We start from the raw sequence: 20,963 nt of genomic DNA, 5'->3' as shown, positions 1-20,963 counted from the left end.
TAAATAAACAATGTATTTAAAGCCCCATGAAAACCTTAAAATGTGATAAAAATTTTAATTATTTTATATAAATTCCTTGCTACAATGGCTACGTTACACATATATAACACACTCTCTTTCTATACATAAAGCTATATATACACACATTTATATACTACGATATATATACACACACATATAACTATGTATGTACATATAAATATATATTATATATTATACATATACACCATATACACACAAGCATAAATATATATGCACATACATCCAAACTATATCTACATATATATATAGCTTATATATGTATATATACATGTGTTTATACAAAGAATAATGTGACAGAAGACAATAAATGTGATATATCATTAGGACGAATAAAATTAAATTGATTGGGAGGGAAGAAGTCAAAAACAAAATGTATAAAGAGGGAAAAAAAGAAATCAGATACTTACTGTACTTCAAAATCTAGGACTGAAGGCTGAAAGTATAAGCCTTTCCCACTAGACAGCTTATCTGAGAAACTAAAAAGAAAAAGAAAACAAGGGTTAATTTTATTATCCTTTTGAAGTTTTCATGTTGAACTTAAAACATGGCAAACTCACTAAAGGCCCTTATGTGGATAAAAATTCTCTCTACTATAAGGATATTTTGAGTTAGGTTCTAAAAATGCTTTAAAAATAATCAACTTGACAGTAAAATGTTCCTGAATACCAGTGCAAAAATTCCGGCTCGGCAAGAATTGTTACTCATGAATCATAGTTAATCTAACATCTCATCAAAATGGACAAGAAAAAATCTAATGTAGGACTTGGTCTCCAAAAACACACAGAGACAGAAAAAAGGTGACTCAAAGTTTAACAAGCAATCTTTCTGGATCCAAATATAAAGGAATGAATTCTATAAGTTGAATTATTTGAGAAGTTTCATAAACTTTCTATGATTTTTTATTTTAAATATTCATCTCTCTCTCTCTCTCTCTCTTTCACACACACACACACACACACACACACACACACACACACACACACACACACACACAGACTTGGGGTTCTAGGCAAACCCTCTATTGGAAAGCTTATAGAAAAATAGAGTAGATTGGGAGGAGAAATGGCTGTTCTTGGACCAATCCAAAATACTAAAGTGTATTTTGAACTGGGAGACTGATTTCCTTGGCAGGGGAGCCAATTTTTGCCTACCTCTATTCCCTCCAGTCTCAAAACAAAACATTTCTTCCTTCAGCACCTGTGAAGAAGTGTCCCACTCTCACTTTCCAAAAAAGCACCCTCCCCCCAGCCTTAATATTTCTGCATAACAGATTGCTTTGTTGAACCAAAGGGAACACACTGAATAGTTCTCTGCCCTGCCCACCTCCAAACCAAGACAATGGTCTTTTGGAGATAAGTACACCAGAAGGAAGGGGACATTACATATTCATTAAAAAAAAAAAAAAAACAAAAAAACCTCTAGCTAACATTGCTATTAATGTTCAGGAAGAATAAGAAAAGATTTCTTTTGATATCACTACTGAAATTTCATACACTACTTCCCAATGGGCTTGTCAGTGTCCCAGGACTTTGTCTCAGGGGAAGAGAAGATAAAACTGAAGTGTTTAAAAAAGAAAAAAATAAATAAATCTAAGAAAAATAGCCATGACTTAATACTGAAAAATTTTCCCCCAAGTGCAATTTTAAACAGGTATCTCCAAAAATTGTAGATGGAGAAAACAATCCACCCTAAAACAATGGTGAAATCTAACTAACTAGATTGTGCATTGAGTACTAATCTAGAATGGAATTTATTAATACCTAGAACTTTATACTGTAGAAATTGCCTAAACCTGTCAGATCTCTAAAGTCAACTATAATAGCCAGTCGAAATCAAATAACAAGCACTTATCTAGTACCTACTACTAGAATTAAGCACTATGCTAAGGATTGGAATTTTTAAAGTTTCTACCCACCTTCCAATCTAATGTGCACAACAACATCCCAAAAAAATTAAACATAAAAGAAATAGTGTAAATGGGAGGTAAACTCAGCAGGAAGGTACTAGTATTATTGGGGGGAGGGGGTGCAGAGATTGAAGTGACTCTTGAAGGAATTCAGTGACGGCATTAGACTGTGAGAAAGACCTCACCCTAACCCTAAGTCCTTCAAGGACTTGAATCCAGAGCCAGAGGTCCGGAGTGAGACAGACCTATTTCTACTAGACTTGCTTCATCCTCCCACAAGAACGTGAATTCTTGAAGAATAAGAGCTATTCAATTTGTGTCTGTGAAAATTTAATGTCAAAAGTCATAAAGTTCAGATACTGGGAAGCTAAGCAGTTCATAGAATCACAGGTTTAGAGCTGAGGGCCCTCAAGACTAATCTAGTCCAATGCTCTCATTTTAGGGCTCATCATTCACCCAGGACTATCCAGACAGTAAGGGCCAAGCTAGGTTTTCACCTGCTGTCTTCTGACCCCAGTTCAGCCCCCTTTTCAATATACCACAATTATCTTTTGAAATCCTTAGGAACCCAAACTGGAAAGGGGAACAAGTCCAGTAAGAAGGCCTGTGTTGGATGCTGATATCTTTTCCCAAAATAATTTAGTCTCAAAATATTTGAGGGCTTGAATTACATAGAGACATCTAAGGCTGCAGAAATATTACTGAGATAAGAGGGAAAGGTTTTTAAAATATCAGAAATAAAGCCAGCTAAGAGAGGATGTACATAAACAATGAATCTGGAGTCAGGAAAAGTAAAGTTCAAATCTATCCTCAAATACTAACAAGATTATCATCTTTTCCGGGGTAAGGGAGAGGGTGGAGTGAGAAATGCTAATCTGCCTCAGTTTCTTCATCTGTAAAATTAAAATATAAACAGCACCAACTACTCAGGAATGTTGAGTAGATAAAATGAGAAATTTTGTCAAGCATTTTGTAAACCTTAAAGCCCTATATAACTAGTAGTTATTTTCATCCTTATAAGCTGTCACATGCATTTTTAATACATTCATAATTTTATATTTAATATTTCAGAATGGAAAACACCAGTGGCGGTAAGTTTTTTCCCTGAAACCCCTGAAACACTGTGGGGAATACCAGGATCCTACAGAAATGTTAGAACACTGAATAGTATAAACCTACGATATAGTTAACTCTTTTATTGAAATGTTAAGTCACAGTAATTCTCTCAGAAGTCAAATTAAATATAAACCCTAGACTATCTGAAAAAGACAAAGGTCAAAAAAGTGCTCACTCCCAACAAAACAAGGCCTTTAAATGTACCCTCTTTTAAGGGAATGGGGTAGAGTCATTTACAATCCAATTCAATACATCTGATGTTTATAAAACTACCTACAATTGGTAAGATTGCTGCAGCTACTAGGGACTGAAAAACAGACAAAACAGTGTCCACTTTTGTAGAGCTTGCTTCCTAGAGAAGCATCTCCTTCCTCACTACAATCTACCCTACATGATGGCTAAAGGGATTTTTCTTAAGCACAAAGCTGAATGCTATTCCCTTATTCAATACTATCCTATTACTTCTATAATTAAATATACTTTTAAAAAATCTTAACCTGGTCCCAATCTATATTTCCAGTCTTATTTGATATTACACACCCACACATATTCTAGCCTTAGTTTGGTGATATTTTGCTTGTGCACCAATCCAACCCCATGCCTGGAATCTCTCACAGAATCTCTCTCTTCCACCAAGAGATAGTTCAAGCATCACCTTTCCCATGAAGCCTTTTCTGATTCCCCAGCTACTAGTGCCTTCCCTCCCAAACTACTGTGTTTAACCACAGTATGTCAAACAGATGTACTACTGGCTTATCTACATATACACTAGTTGTCTGCCTCATCAGAATATAAAAATTCAGATGAGGAATTGTTCCATTCTTTGTATCTGCATCCCCAACACTTAGCCCAAGCCCTGGAACATTGTACACACTTAATAAATGATTTATGACTAGGAAATTTTCAAATTCTGGTACTACTACAAGTCACCATCTGTGATTTTTTAAATTTTCAATTCAAGGAGCAAAATAAGCATTTCCACAATATAGTACAATAAAACTAATGACTGCATATTAAAATCCAAGTCTATCATGTAAAATCTTACTATTCCCTCCAAATATTCAACAAAGTTATTGCGTAAATTTCTTTTTCTTTCTTTCTTTCTTTCTTTCTTCCCCTCTCCCCATAGAAGTGGTTACCACTAGACACAAATAGGTAGGGATATGTGTGTATGTGTGTGTATACATACATATATGCATGCATGTATACACACTCACCCACAATCTATGATTCAATAACTGTAGTTACAGATAATTAAAACAGCAAGAATTCAGAAATCCTGAGTCTCACATTAGCAGGAGTTAGAGTAGATCAGGCTTGAGTTAACTCTGCTTTGGAGAGAAATCTCCTCTATAAAATTCCCCGCTAATTCCCGATGTCTGTTCTGACTTCACAAAACAAAACACTGAATCTGGAAGCCATGGTTTTTGTGACAGTTACAAAACCCACCCAATTTCCCTTCTTAAATTATCATCATATAATCTTAGATTTACAGCTGGAAGTCTGGAGGTCACAGAGTCTGACTTCCTCTATATTTTCCAACAAACCTCCAAGTCCGGCCTGCTATCCACTATGGCTACTTACTACCTTAAACATGTATGTGTGTGTGTATACATACATAACACACACATATATGTGTAAGTTAAAAGAGGGTTTTTGCTAATTGCTTTAAAATATGTTCTTAAAACTAAAATAACTTTGGTTATAATACCATTAACCTAGAGTACTTCTCTCATTCTTTAAAAAAATAAAATAAAAGGTGGGAGGGAGGGAGAAGCAGCCCTCAGAAACCTCTCAAGTTGAGAGGAAAAGGAAGTACTGAACCCCCCCAGGCCAAGTCTAGTCTCCTCTGATTCTGTTTCAGGCCAGAATTGATGTCTCTTCTCTTTCAATTTCAAATTAAGTCAGCAGCTTCAGAGAAATTACTCAGTTGATTTCTCATTAGCTGTGAAAACAGAATAAAAACAAAAGGTTTCCCCACAAATTCCCATGAATTGGTCTTAATCTGTAAGGACAGACACAGGACACTTTAGCTAAATGCAGTTCTTTTGAATAGTATCTTAAGTCAGGGTCAACCTGACCCTCTTTACTTTGAGGAGTCCAGAATCCAACAAGAAACAAAAAAGAGGGGAAGATTCCAGAGAAAGCCTCCATTTTGAATGAATTTAAAAAAAAAAAAAAAAAAAAACAAGGCTGGCCCCCAAGAAGAGAGAAGACACCATCCCTCCCAGCTTTTGTGTGGGTTAGCAGGGAAAGTGGGACAGAGCAGGCTGCATATTCCAAGACTTTTCAGATATGTTAATTGGTTGACTGATTTTTTTTCTCTATTTCTTTTTATTAAAAGTTCTTTCATTAAAAATGTTTTCTTATAAGGAATAGATTTCTGAAATGAAGTAGGGAAAATACAAGTAACAATTTAGGTGATAGAAAAATAAAATAGTAATAAAAACTTTTTCACAACAAAAACATTAATATAGTATACAGTTTGAGTTAGGTAGGTTTCCCTCATATTTCCATTAAAGAAATATCATCTAAAGTTTGGGGAGTTTTTTCCCCTTATATGAACACTTCTGGGGTTCTAAGTTTGGTGAAACCCTGTCATCAATAAACCAAAGAGAAAAATCCATTTAGCACGAAGTCATTTTTTTTTTTCCTTTAGTTCAGAGTCCAGGGGAGAGAATTTGAGGAAGGAGAAAAGGTAGAGAATAGGAGAGAAAATGAGATGGAAGATGAGAAAGAAAGGGAGGGGAGGAAAAGGGAGAGAGAGAGAGAGAGGAGAAGAAGGATGAGACAGAAAGAAGAGGTAAGGAGAAATAGATGAGACAAAGGACAGACAGAAAGAAAAAGACTCAGGGTCTCGTGTCACACAGACCTCAGAAAAACCTCCGTAAGAGCAATAAAGTTTGAAGAAAACAAACCAATTTACTTTCAAAGAAAAATTTTTCTGTTTCTTCTCATGTGTATACATACATACATATATATGATGTAAGTAAAAAATGCATATAAAAATATAATGAAAGGTGATAGATTGATAGAAAAAAAAAAATGTTTTGAAATGAAAGAGCCTAACACAAAAAAAATTTGAGTTTTATCCTTACAAGAAGCAAGGGTAAGAAAGAGTGGTCAGAAGCCTTTTCAGTTTGCATATGCCCATTCTGAATGCATTTCAGAGATTCCCAAATACAGTCCTTTGTTCCTAAAAGAATTAAATCCATCTGCTATTATTAATCATTCCAATCTATTAAAAAAATCCCTAGTATCCATTCACTGGGAAATGCATTAACTATGCTGCTCAGAAAGAAGTTCAGAGAATGGTTTTTGTTTCCCTACAAAGGAATCTCTCCTAATGCTCCCCCCACTCCCTCTTCATTTCTCCCTTTAACCCAAAACCAGTTAGAAAACTCTCAAGCAGATTTAGAACCAGAATCAGATATGGTCAAGAATCACCTATCCAAATTGTCTCTGCCAAAATTAAAACCCTTGATGTCAGAACCCAGAGAAGTTCCCTACCACCCCTAAATCACAATGACCCATTCAAAAGAAGCAGAGGGTTGAAAGGGAATGCTGGGAAATGCACTGGACCATCACAGTAAACACACAGTTATTGCATACAATGTGATGCAACATGGATGTGTTGAAGCCTCCCCGGTTTTTAACTTTCTGAAAAACATGACTTTGCAGGGAAGGGATCCAGGGAAGCCTCTAGGGTAATAGTTTAAAAACAGGACTCAATTAAGATCCTCCTTTCTCAACTTTGATCACTCAAATTTTATCCACACAGGTCAAAAATAAATTACTCATGGGTTTCCAAACTTTATTCCCAACCACAAAAGATCAGAGATTTCAAGCTGGAAGGTACTTCAAAGGCCATTTAGTCCAAGCCCTTCATTTTACAGATAAGGGTTAAAATGGCTTGGCCACAAGCCCACAGAACTGGGATTCAAACCCAGGGCCCCTAACCCTCCACTTTCCCATGAGTGCTTCTTATCAAGCCTCAGTGATTATCATCCCCTCTGCTTAGAATTCTATTGAAATGCTTCTTTCTTGATATGTGTGTGGATATGTATGAGAATTATGTTAAAACTGATGAGGGTATCTAATACTCCACAGCTAGTTAATACACATTGTATTTTGTTTTGGTTTGGGTTTTTTTGGTAAAAGGAATAAATTAATATAAACTTAGAGAAGAAAGCACCATAGTTATTGTTTAGTCATTTTCAGTTGTGTATGATTTTTGGAGACATCACAGGGGGTTTTCTGGTAGAGATCCTGGAGTAGTCTGCCATTCCCTTCTCCAGCTCACTTTATAGATGAGGAAACTTTGGCAAACCGGGTTAAGTGACTTGTGGGGGAAGGAAATGCAATTAGAATGGTCCAGGCCCAGGGTGCTCTATAGCATTTACTTCAGAATTTATTCGGGTTTGATCTGTCTTCCATATTCAAAGCCACTCCCACCAACCTCAGACAATAGCAGATTTGGAATTACATGGAAACACTGACTTCTGGGCTCCATAAATACTGTCATCACATTAAAGAGAATAAGAGCTCCTGGGGGACAAAGAGTTTTTCATTTTGCACCCACTTTCTGGAGCAAGGTAGGCAGTTAACAAATGCTAACTAAATGAAAAAACATTTACACCTTCCTCCCGAGAGGGTACAGAGTGGCAGGTTCTCTGTATGACTGAGTGCAAGGGTACCTCAGAATGTGCCGTCTCTTCATTCTTGTGACCAGGAACTCTAGCGGCTACTTAGGAAGAAGGAAGACTGGGGTTCATCCCTAGTGAGAGGGGGAGTCATGAAGGCAGCTGATATCCTGCCAAGAAGGGCTCTAACGCCAATCTTCCTCAGAGAAGGGAGCAGCCATCTTCAACCTGACCTAACCTACCCTTGGCTTGGAGGTGTTAATAATGTCTAAATAAGACAGCGCAGATGGGGTTTTTAATTTGTGGTCCCTCCTCTTTTCCCAACTATGCTGCAGACAGGCAAGTAAATGAAAGGGAATTTTAATAACTCAAAAAAAAGGCAAGAATAGTACACTCCATCTCTCTTCTTGTTCTGCTCCCCTCTGCCTTCAACCCCCAACTCCAGAACTTACATCCCCAAGGAAGGAAGTATTTGAAAGTATTTCCCCTTATGCAAGCATCCAAACAGGCCCCAGCTCTCTTAGCCTGCAGACACACCCCTGGCAAGCTAACCACTCTATTGACAGCTCCCTGGCTGAAGGTGCCATGTTATTGCAATAATATCCAAACTACTTCTGGGACCCCAAGTGAGCCATTAAACTTCTCCTGGTTTCCCTTTGCTCATCAATAAATGAAGGGGTTGGAATAGGCCACAGGATCGTTCATTGATTTACAACTAGAAGGAACCTTAAAAGGGCTGATTTGAGAAACCAAGGCAAGCTGCTCAAGGTGACACAAACCATCAGGATTCCACCCCGAGTATTCTGATTCTATCCAACATTTGCTTCTTTGGCAAGGATCTGCAAGACCCCTTTTAGCTCTGGTTTTGTTCATGTCCTGATTTTGTATTTATCTTGTACATACTCACAAACACACATCATCTTCCCTGATAGAATGTAAGCATCCTGAGAGCAAGGATTGTTTTATTTTTGTTTTTCTGACCCACCATCTGATACAATGCCTGGTACAAAGCAAATGCTTACTTAATAGACCCACATGCTACAAATTCAACACTTAACCGTGAAAGGGCAAATAAGGACAAAATAGTTGTCAGGTCACCCTTTTCAGGAGGTTCCCAGGCAGAAGGAGATTCAGATCTCATGCACGTTTCTACTTCACCAGCAGAAATCATTGTTACTCAAGCCAAGGAGCTGTGAAGCTTATAAATCCTGGAGACAAACTCCAGGTGATTTTATCTCTCTTCCACTGTAAGATTTAAAAATCATTGAGTGGAACCTAAAAAGGTTTCAGCAGTTCTATAAACTCTGGGGTGTTCAAACTTCAGAGAGTAGAGAAGATAGCAATCAGAGAGACAGGAAGTGTCTCAGGTTCAAAACCAGTGCTGAACCTGCGCAGGGAGCATGACTGAGAGCCTTTTTACCTGGGTTCAGGCCAGCCTGACAAGCTGCAGATGCAGGCAGTTGCTAAGGCCTTTTCCTCAGGCTGACTTCACAGGACAACAGGTATCACAAATTAGAATTTTACCTCAGTGAGCTCTCCCGAGATAAAAGGCATAGTGTAAGGGCCAGCACTGGTATTTAGGCTGAAGATTCCATTTTCTCTTTAAATACTTTTGTTAATCACTGGCCTTCTCTATGTGGCTGTGGCTGGAGGAAAGGGGGAAATTATAGGCTAAGGTACCTAGTATTTCACTAATAAGCAGGAGGGAGTGATGAGAGGCAAGGGGCAAGCCAAGGTTTTCCATATTTTTCACTACCTGTCCTTTTTCTAAGTCAGGAATGAAATCAGAAATGAATAAAGTATTTATTTAACACTAAGTCAGTGAATAAGCATTCATTAAGCACCTACTGTGTGCCAGTCATTGTGATAAGTACTGGGGATACAAAAGGCCACAACAATGGTAACAGTTCCAGATCTCAAGAAGATTACATTTTAAGGGGAAAGGCAACATACAAATTCCTATGTAATATATACAAGCTACATACACAGTAAATAACTCAGCACTGTACTAAGTAACATCCAACCACAAAGGAACAGAAAAGAGAAATTCTGCGCTTACTTTACCCAAAGCATTTCATCTCTTCTGGAACAAGGCAACGTGCCCTTATCTTACCTTAACATCCCTGAATCCCGCTTGCATTGTTTCCTTAATAAAGGCAGCAAACAATGGGAGAGAAAAAACTGACATAGATTTCCCTTCTCATCCTTCCCCTCACCTGTTCTGCTAATATTTTCAGGCAGAGGAGTAAAGTAAAGATTTTTGCAGGATGGGATGTTTGTTTTTACAAATGGTTATAAAAACTGACCAAATTCCAAACAGTTCCTCAAGAGAGAATCTAGGTAGTATTTTCACTGGGATCCCTATATATCTTAAAGGTTGACTGAGAAGCACGTAGGAATTTTTAAATGTTTTCAAAAAGTACTTTCACATCCAAAGGTATTAAAAAGTGTATTTTCCAAACAAAGTGCTTTAATAATAAGTGGATATATAAACATTTAAAAGGTTTTTAGAGACAGCCACAGTGTGTGGTAGACAGAAGTCTCAAGAGATTTGAGGAAGGAGGACTCCCTTCTATGTTCCAGGGAGGGAAGAAATCTGGTAAAGGCGCCCCAGCAAAGGCAGCAACCAGAGATATCCTTAAAGAAAAAGAATTCTTAAGAGGCAAGGACATTAAGGGCTGGGGGCTGGGAGTGCTACTCCAGGGCTATATGAGGGGATGGTAAAATAGAGTGCATACAGAGCATTACTGAGAAATAAGTGTATTTATGTGTCTCTATGGGAATTTAAAACAACTTTCTCATTTTCATTTTGTTACAGTTACTGATAAAACAGCAGTCACACCCCAGTGCTTGACTAAGAATCCTGGCCAGACTTCACTACAAATAATAACAATGACGTACAGCTATGTGCCTTACTACCAACCCCTCTGCACATTTGAAAATCTCATTAGTCATCTTCAAATTCCCAGGAAAGAAAGCAGCGGCTTTGGATTCCGAGCTTCCATTCTAACTCCAATGAAATGGGCCTGGCAGCCTGAGCCAGGCACTCCTTCCTTGCTGCAGGCTCTTCCGGGGGGTGGCTCAGAACTTGGAGGAGCTGAGCACATTCCCTGGTCACATTAGAGCCACTTTACAATGGCGCATTATTAACAGAAATGAGACACAATCAAGTTAAAGGTACGTTGTATACAAATTTTCGGATCTGGGATAACGTGATATGATGCAAAATCCAGCAGGGTATTCTCCTTGATGGGGAATGTGGGTCAAATTATACACAAAGGAGCAGGGGCGGGGGAGGGGGCTCCCTCCAGACAAACGCTAGCACAAAGTGCCTTCCCTGGGGGCCTGACGATCCTTGGGGCCTCTTACTACTACACGGGACATCCCCCCACTCCCTACTTGGGGAGGAACTCTCAGGCTCTAGGAAAGGGACAGAAAACCAAAGTCGTGGAAAACCTTTCCTCAGTCTGTAGGGGCAATTCAGATTTACAACTTTTTATAACTTTATGAAGAATATAAAAACTTAAGATTACATTTCAAAGAAGCTACCCACAATTTTATTTGTTTTTGAACACACACACCATTATCCTTAAGTCCCCTGATCAATCTAAGGGATAGCACAGCTTCCACCCAACAGTTAGGAATACAGATGAGGACAGTTGTTGGCGGATCAACACAAGCACGCACCTCCACAATTTAAAAGTTGCCTTAGGGACTTTCCAAGTTTTTCTAAAATCATCAGCACACCGTTTCTCATAGCATGACCTTACACCAAAACTTACTCAGCCATTCCCCCTCAACTTCCAATTTCTTGTCTCCCAAAGAGAGCTGCTATCCATACTGTAGAACCTTTCCCCTGACCATCTTTGGAAGTAGACCCAGGAATGGGAACTGGGAGTGACCCTTCCAGAGTCCCACAACCAGTTTGTGTCTGACATGGCACTCGAACCCCTGCCTTCACAGTTCCCAGACTGGATTTCTTTCCACTAAGACATGACACCTGCTTAGGGGTCAGAAACAAAAAATGCTCCCAAAGGAATCCTATTTTTCTCCATCTAAATATTAGCATGTGATTGCTTTGGAATCAAACTGTTCTGTTCTACATGAACAACACTTGCAGAGAAACGAAGCCCAGCCATCATGGTCCCAACCACATAAGCGGAGCAATCCATGTACAAGGTCTTCTCTCTTCATAGGAGGCCTCTTGTTCCCCAGAGAATCCAAGTTTTAAGGGGTCACAATTTTGAAAGTTTTAATGAGGTCTACTTCCTAGGTGCCTGCCTATTGCAGTCCTCAGTTTCCCATCTGCAAAGTGAGGGAGTTGGGCTAAATGACCTCTCAGAAGGAACCTATTACCTCTGTCACATAAATCACAACAGCAGAAGACTGAGCAAAATTTCCCTTTCAAATGTCAGTCGATTTGATCAAAATCACACAAAGGCCACTCCCTCAGATATAAATTTTAGAGACCATTTATAAGGATAAGATAAGACCTTTAGCTTTTTTTATGTTGTGAAACAGTCTTCACTATACCCGCCCCCTTCAATGTCGTGAAACTAATAATGCAGATTAAATTTAAACATCTTGTGTACACTTTAAAAAATAATATAGTTGGTTATTAAACATTTATAAACATACCCCTGAGGAGAAGCCACTGTACAGAGAGAAAATGGATATCTTCCAAGTAGGAAAAATAAATGTTAAAAAAGTTAAGTTTAAGGCAATTTCATTTTTTAAGCCCATTTCTTCCACTTATAAGCACGGCTCCCCCTTCTTAGAATGTTCACCGCCTGCATTTTTTCAATTAGGTTAGTGAAAATAAATTCACAGTTCCATTCCACCCCCACTGAAATCTATCCACCACTTCTTAGACCTCCAAAACCTAGGATTTAAAGGTTTTCTTTTTTGATTTGAAATTTTCCTTACTACCCTTAAAAGTATTGCAGTCTCTTTGCTGGAGAGGGACACTAAAGACCGAATAGTCAGTGTCACAAAATAAGTGACATGGGTGAATAGGTAGCAGAGTGGATAGAGCATTAGCCCTTAAGTCAGGAGTTTAAATTTGGCCTCAGACCTTGACTCTGGTCAAGTCACTTATAAAAAGTCTTCAGTTTTTCCCTCTGTAAAATGGGAGAATCCATTTAACAGCCTTTGCCTTAGGGGATGATCAGGCTGAAATGACTTAGTCTACATAAAGTGCTTTGTTAAGCTTTAAGATTCTGTCTAAAGAGTCCATAACCAGCATTACCACTTTCAATCTCTTCAGTCCCCTCTCTTCATGCCGACTAAGCAGCGTGGGAAGAAGAGCAGAGCCTGGGGCGCTGTGCTTGAGCCAGCTCAAATCAACTGAATCTGCAAAATGCTACAAATCAGGGCTTGGGTTTTTCTTTTTTCTTTTTTTTTTTTTTTTTTTTTTGAGACTTTTATAACAAAATGATGGAGAAAGTGTCAAGAAACTTAAATATCTTCTGTGTGGGTGCAGATAGTTAGCATGTGTGTATTTTTAATAACAGCGAGCCAGTGGTTAAACATTTACAAGCACACCCCTGATTAGGGGCTACTGTACACAGAAAAAAATGGGATTTTTTTTTTCCAAGTAGGAAAAATAAACTTTTAAAAGGCAAGCTTGAAGCAGCTTTGCTTTTTATGCCTCCTTCCTACATTGATCAACATAAACCTGCCTCCCCTTCAAAGCCTGAGTGGGGCTGTCTCGGACAGGAAGCACTGAAGGGTTCAAAAGCTGAAGAGTAATAGGAAATTACACTCTTGTTAAACATGGCCCGTAACCATTTCCTTTGTAGATAGGAACCAGAAATTTCCATCTTTATAAGCTGACCAAGTTTTAGCAAACTGGGGTGCTTCGCCAGATAACGTGGCTGGTTTAGTTTTCCTTTGGCTTTGTCAAACCAAAACCTGCCTACAAATGCTTCCAACAGTCTTCAGTATTTCTAAGGAAAAAGAAATGGCAAAAAGACAAAGCTAAGATAGACATAAACATGTACACAGAACTTTACCAGCATGCCCAAAGCCCTCAGAGACAGCTTTAAATTCAACAAGGTACCACATTCCCAAATCTCGGTTTCCTCAACTGAAAAGACTGGGAAAGATCGCTTCCAGGAAACAAACATCTGCTCTGGGGGAGAGGATGGGGATTTAAGGCTGGAAATGGGACACACCGCCCCCAACCCTCACTGAGCTCAGAATCCTAAAAAGATGAAGGGAGATAGGAAAGAACAGGATCAAGCAATGGACAGGAGTACAGTGCAAAATGTAAGGAATTAAATGTAAAGGCAAGGTCCAAAATAACAACCTCAAGGAGGACAGATGGGAGGTTTGAAGAAGACTGGCTTCTGGGAGTTTATGTGGGGAGGGGGGAGGAAAGGATTTCAACTGGCAGAGAGAGGGGGGAATCTGTTCCAGGTGGAGGGGATGAAAGGTGTACATGCACCACACAAGAATGGAAAATGCATCATACAGGAATGGAGGGTGGCAGAAGCCCAGCTGGGCTGGGTTTTATTTCCTTGTTCGGACTTGTGATTTTACTGATGGAAGGTAACTCCCAGCCGTGAGTCAGCTCCCTCCACCAGTGAACCTAGGCAACAGATCTGCAATACGTGGTCTCACACAGCTGCCTGGGGACACTAAGTCCTGACATGCCTTTGCCTGGCCAGGACCACGTCCAGTACGTACCAGTGGTAGGACCGGAACCCAAATCTTCCTGACCAAGCCCAGCTGTCTACCTACTCTGCCAAGCTGGGAGCCACATCGTGGAAAATCAGGCTAAAGAGGTTTGTACTTTTGCCTGTAGGCTGCAAGAGGTCACTTGGGGTTTCTGAGAAAATCCATCTTTGGCAAATCTAGTTGAAAGTTGTGAAAACTGAGTTTCAATTTTAAAAATGGAATGAGAAGTCTCTAATGTAAGAGGAAGGGGTCTTAGACTCAAGAAGGTGAACTTTAAGGAAGCTAGGGGGCACAGTGAAGAGAGGATCAGGCCTGTAATCAAGTTCAAATTTGACCTCCCACACTAGCTGAGTGACCCTGAGCAAGTCCCTAACCCTATTTGCTTCAGTTTCCCCTTCTGTCAAAGGAGGTGGAGAAGGAAATGGCAAACCAGTCCAGTATCTCTGCCAAGGAAACTCCAAAAGAGATCACAGAGAGTGGGACATAACTGCACAACAACAGTCCAACCTCTCTCACTTCAAGAGAAAGAAACTGAGGCACAAAAGGTTTCATAGATTTAGCCCCAGGATCACACAGTAGAAAACTGCAGTCCAAAGTCAACGCAGATCCTCTGACAGCTATGCATTGTCAAATCAGAGAATGGGCTCTTACAGGAATTAAAATGCTGACTATGAATCGGATAGGTTCTAACTTTAATACAGCTCATTTCCAAGAGAATGGACTTTTAAACGAAGACTTCAATCATTCTTTGTCTCCTCACTGCCATGACCCCTCAAGTCTTTTCTAGTTCTAACCCAAATTTGAAAAGCAATTTCCTATAAAACAACCAAAGTGCAATATAATAATAAGGATAAATTATCATATGTAATGTTATATATCAATTGACTAAAATAGTAGTAGTAAATATCACTTTTAAGAGTGCTTTACAAACATTATCACATTTTATCTTCACAATCACCTGGCAAGTAGGTGTTACTATACAGTATTCCCATTTTACAGCTGAGAAAATGGAGGTAAGCACATACTGTCATCACTTGCCCGAGGTCACATAGTTAATAAGTGAAGCAAGATTTAAAACTAGTTCTTCTTGAATAGAGGCCCAGCTTTCTATATCCTGCACCATCTAGGTGCCTTTTAATTTTTTTTATTATTGTTATTGTTATTTAAAAACCTCCACTGACAGGGAAATACATTACCTCTTTAAAAGCATCCCATTTCCTTTTTGAATAGTTCTAATTGTTAATGAAATTTTTCCTTCTATCAGGCCAAAATGTGTCTCTCTGCAACTTCCATTCATGGCTTGTTAACATAAAAATTCCATTCTCTCTTTTTTATTTTTAACCTCTTTCTTTAGCTATTAAGTAAAACCCTTTTTCAAAAAAATCCAACCTCTGTTTTGGTAGATTAAAGGAACCCACAGAGAAATCAGGAATTAAGGCCAGCACTAAATGAGAGATACAAAAAGGGTCCTATCTCTTGTGGGGTAATCTTCTTGAAGAGAAAAAACAGCAAGGGAAGACTTCATCTACAAACGTCTGGCCACCTGGTGCTGTACCACCCCTCCCTTACAAGTTAACTCATTCTCCAGACAAGCCACTATCCAACTTTTACTGTAAGCAATCCTATATGCTGGACAAAGTGGTGACCAAGAACAACATTCATTACAGCAGCTGACATACAATGCAAGTGTAAATAGAGGTGAAGCTATTACTGGCATTCCCTCTTCTTTTAACAAATGAAGAAATCTTAAAAACAGGTAGAGTACTGACTATTTCATAGGTAAACAGACAAGCTTCTGCTTTCTTGCTTGGTAGTTTAGGAGATGGCTGAATCAAATGCCAAAGGACAAGAGTCCAGGAGAAAAATACATACAGATTGCCCAGAACTTCACAATCAGAATTTCCAGCAGAAGGGTCTTAAAGACATCTAACCCAAATCCCTCCTTTACAATTAAAAATGGAAAAGTTAAAAACAGTCCCCTAGTCTTCCAGGTTCTGTCATGCTACCAAAAGACAGATGGATCCATTTGAGTCTTCATAGATGGAAAAAGTCACAGACTCCAAAGATAGGAGGGACCTCTAGACCATATATAGCCCAAGCCTCTCATGTCCAAAAAGGAGTAAAGGAAAGGACCAAAGTTAAACAAATACACAAGGAGTCAGAGGCAAGCTTGGAAGCCAGGTGCGATACCTCATGCTATGCTGCCTCCCTGTTTGGGCACTCAAAGGTACAAACTTAGATCAAAGTATCTCAAATTCCCTGATCACTATTTCTGCTTTGATGAGAAACCCTGAACATCTTCCCCTTCCAGATTCATTCCTTTATTCCTTTGTTTGTTTGTTTACTTACTTACTTTACTTATTTGTTTGTTTGTTTAGGGGGTTTTGGGGACAAGGTAAAAGAGGAGATTCTTTGCTTCCATTGCTACTTAATGTTTAATCAAACTGAGATCTGCTGCTTAGAAAGGCCAAGGCCTCCAGTTGTCCTGATCTTTCTCTGGCCCCAGAAGGCTCCAGAGGGGAAGGTGAGGCAGGTGACCTTGACCACCCCCCCCCAATTCACGTGCATGTCATGGCATCCCCTCCTCTCTGATGTCGTGGTCCTCTTGGAGAACGAAGGATAAACAACATTTCAAGAATCCAGAAAACTGACCAGCAGTTTTGTGCTGTTTTGTTTTAATGGGGGAACTCTTCAAAGCATCTCTTTACTTCCTTTATACGCCAACATCCCACCTGTGACACATGCTTGCTGGATGACCATGGGCCTTTCAATGTCCAGACAACTGTCAGAGACCACAAAGTTGTGGAGACAGGGTCAACCTGGACTGGTGGAAGCAGGAATTCTTGACAATGCAATCTTCCCCCCTCCCCCATTCCATATGCATTCCAATGACTGTGAGTCCTTCCAAGTGGGCTTTCCCTCCCATGATGCAGACAGTGACCTTCCATGCCTGCTGATCCTTTGTGGCTCTTGATCAAGAAAAAGGTATAAGGAAGAGGCGCCCAACATAATGAAGCATTTCCTCAAAAACTCTTGATATTTCACTGGAACATGTGAGTGGATCCACTTGTTCTTCAGTAATACATTTCTCTGATGACAACCTTTACACCTTATTTTTGATGCAATTCGTCACTTAGGTGTTGCTGCCTACTCACACCCACTACAGTAACTCATAAAGACCTTCAAATTAAAAAAAAAAATGTTTTTTAAAAGACTTAAAAGAAACTTGAAATGAGCATAGGCTTTTTTACACTAATCAGCTCATTTCTAACATTCTATAAATGAAGGAAAAATAAGCTCTGTGGTACAAAACAGAGAGATGAAACCTGCCCCAATAGTCTTTGTGTAATTTACAGGGGCATCTCTAAAAGGCAGGGAAATAGGTCACCTTTAACAAGTCTCTGAAAAGTGAAACAGCATGATATTTTACCAAGCTGACTATTCATGAGAACAGAAACAGTTTTTGTGAGGAGGGAGGGTTTAGCATCAGCCTGGGAAATCTTGATTACCCAGCCAAAAAAACCCCAAACCAAACAACAAAATCCTATTTTTAAGATGACATTTTTACCAGAAACAACTAAGAAATATATGTAATATTCTCAAAAATTGACCAACTTTATCAGGTTTCAATAAAAAATTAAAAAGGAAAGGGCAGATTTTTCTACAAGATAGTTTTTCCCAAACAAACACCAAATGCTCATTCTTTCTTCTTCTCTCTTTATCCTTCTCTCAACTCCCTCTCCTTCTTCCTTCCCCTCTCCTCCTTTCTTTCTACCTCTCCCTCCTTCATTCTATCTCACTTTCGTCTCTCCCCCCACATGGTCTTATTCCACAGAATTTACACAGTACATGAACTTCCTTTGACATGTAGCATTCTAATCTTCTGATGATGATCAGCAGTATTATGGCTGCAAAGAAATTTCAGGCAGTTATATAAGCGCTAAAATAATTGCATCTAATGTCAAGTAGCAAAGGCAGCTGCAAAGAAAGAAAATCCTGTCCTCATGGGGACAATTTTACCCGCCCAGTTTTAAGGAACATGGACTAAAATCGGCACATCCTACTCAAATATCAACCCCAATGGAAATTGTAGGCAGGTAAAAATGACCATTAGAACTTATCAATGTTAATCTCTATCAGCCATTAATGTAAATTCACAGAAAGTAGGAAAAGAAAATCAAAACAGGTAATGAACAAAACTAAAAAGGAAGAAAACGCACAGTAAGAGGGAAAATGAGACAAGAGTAATTATAAATAATATACTAAAGTCTTCCAGATTGCCCACTATTTCTAGCCTCAACCAACTGGATACTTTGTACAACAGCTCCCCCAGACATGTGGATAATATAACTTCAAAGCAAAGATCCTACACCTTTCTTTTGTCATGTGCCCATTTGGCAGAGTGGTGAAACCTGCAGATCTCTTTTCAGAATGATGTTTGTGAAAGCATAAAATGAAAAAGGATTATAAAAGAAAGCAATTATATTGAATTAGTTAATTTTTTAAATCACAGACACAGGTTAAGAACTCCCTAACTTTATGTGGTAGGTAGAAGACACAGAGGATAAAGAACTTGAAATCAGGAGGACCCAAGTTCAAATTCAGTCTCAAAACACTTACTAGCTGTATGATCATGGGCATGTCATTAAATTGTCTCAGTTTTCTCCATCTGTAAAATGGCAAACCACTCCAGTATCTTTATCAAGAAAACTTCAAATGGGCCACAAGAAGAATCGGATATCATTGAAACATCTACAACAAAACTTTAAGGACTAAGTACCAAATCACAACCATTTACTATTATTTCAAGAAAAAAGTCATGAACTTTATTTTTATGCCATTAACCCAATCTCCTAACCTCCCTTTTTGGTGGAAATTACTTCAAGTTAGGAAATTCCTGCTATCTGCTTTTCCTATATCTGCATACAAAGAACAAGACAGCAAGGGATTTGTACAAAAATATATTATGTCTAGTTCAATTCAAGCCTAAAATCTCACTACAAGTTACAAACATTTTATTCTCTCCTCCAATTATACTTTTGAAATGCAGCCCCTTCCTCTGAAATTCACAAAAGAGGGAAATCCTGAATCCCCCATAGGATAATCATTTCCACATTGTGACACCAGTCTAGTCATTCACTTGAAACCTCCCAGGGAAACCATTTCCTGATGTCCCCCAGTAGTAAGCAGTCCCTATTTACTTATCTGCTTTCAGAAATCTGGTTCTTACGAGGTAATTTTGTGTGTGTGCACGCACACATATATAAATGAAAAGGGAAAACATTTCTGAGTCAACTTCTAATAAAAGCAAACTAATGAGACAATATGGAAGTTGTTTATAACAAGACAAAATTTTTAAACATGGTATCTGTTGAAACAAACATATAGTAACACCTTGTGTAACTACCCACAGCATCCATTTCTGCAATCAGTTATTACTTAATAAAAGAGAACATATGACTTGAAGTCAAGAGTATATAGTCAATGCTTTAAAGTCTTCCATAAATTCTTCTTATACCTCAACTATTATTATTTTTCTTAAAAGATGGCTTCAAGAATTTGAAGGATCTTAGGAAGCTTGAGTGTGAACCGCTGTGGCTAAAAAGATCCAAAAGAACAATGAACAGGATCAAATAAAGGAAAACAACAATGAAGGATACCAGGCCTCTGATGAATGCAGTGAGCGACCAATCCTGACTTCAGAGGAACTAGTAGGGAAACATACTCTCGACTTTAACGGAGCTGGAGAGTCAGAGATTAAGGGGGAAAAAAAAGGGGGGGGACAGCCAATGGGCCACTTTAGGTTGCATAACTGCATTTCTTTCTTTTAAAAGAGAGTTCTGAGAATAGAAAATAAAGGAATGATTGGGAAGGGCAATTTTTCCCACAAGAGTATCAATGGAAGGATGAGAGTCTTTCTTAAAAATTCAATACACAAATGTACCCCCCCCCCCAGCCAAATTCTAAGATATTCCTAATCATCCCATCCCAAAGGCCACATAAACTACCTTGGCTCTGAAGCCTCAGCACTGTATTTGGCATTGGCATTTATTCTCCTCCTCCTCCCCCCCCCCCACTATCAGAGTTTTTCCCATTGCAGAATTCAATTTTCACTTCTCAGTTTCTCTATGCTCATTGCTATTTAAAACAATAATACCTATAAAAAAGCAATTTAAACAAAGTTCACTTATTTTAGATTTTCGCTTTCAGTAAGTTGTATTAGGTGAAAAGTTGCATCCTAAAAATGTCTTCAGTAAAGTTTTATAGAAAGGGGAAGTCTAAAAAGTTAGCCACACTCCTTTTAAAGGGAAATTTTCTTTAGCATATATGTGAAAGAAATGGTTCTTTCCCATTCTCACATCACATTTTTTTACCTATATATATATATAGATATATAGAGAGAGATAGAGAGATAGATAGATATTCTACATATTTTATTTTTATTTTATTTTACATCTACACACAGACATACATACATACATTGATGGGCTCCTTCCTTTGTTCATTTCTATTTATATCTATTTATTCAAGCATGTAAAGAAGAATCATTTTGAACATTTCCATCTATTGTAGAT

The 20,963-nt window shown here is 38.6% G+C and overlaps 1 protein-coding gene across 3 annotated transcripts in view; it reads right to left on the bottom strand.

Annotated features, from left to right (window-relative positions):
- TMEM131L (transmembrane 131 like) overlaps positions 1-20,963 on the bottom strand; it is a 147,711-nt gene that overhangs the window by 78,446 nt on the left and 48,302 nt on the right. For all 3 annotated transcript variants that reach the window (XM_031941752.1, XM_031941751.1, XM_031941753.1), the window contains exon 4: positions 450-518. In XM_031941752.1, coding sequence (XP_031797612.1) covers positions 450-518 — 69 coding nt within the window. The remainder of the gene's footprint in view (positions 1-449; positions 519-20,963) is intronic.

Source organism: Sarcophilus harrisii, chromosome 6, assembly GCF_902635505.1.
Source record: "Sarcophilus harrisii chromosome 6, mSarHar1.11, whole genome shotgun sequence".
NCBI lineage: Eukaryota > Metazoa > Chordata > Mammalia > Dasyuromorphia > Dasyuridae > Sarcophilus > Sarcophilus harrisii.
Note: the sequence above shows the minus strand (reverse complement) of the source record. Positions and strands in the feature narration are given on the sequence as shown.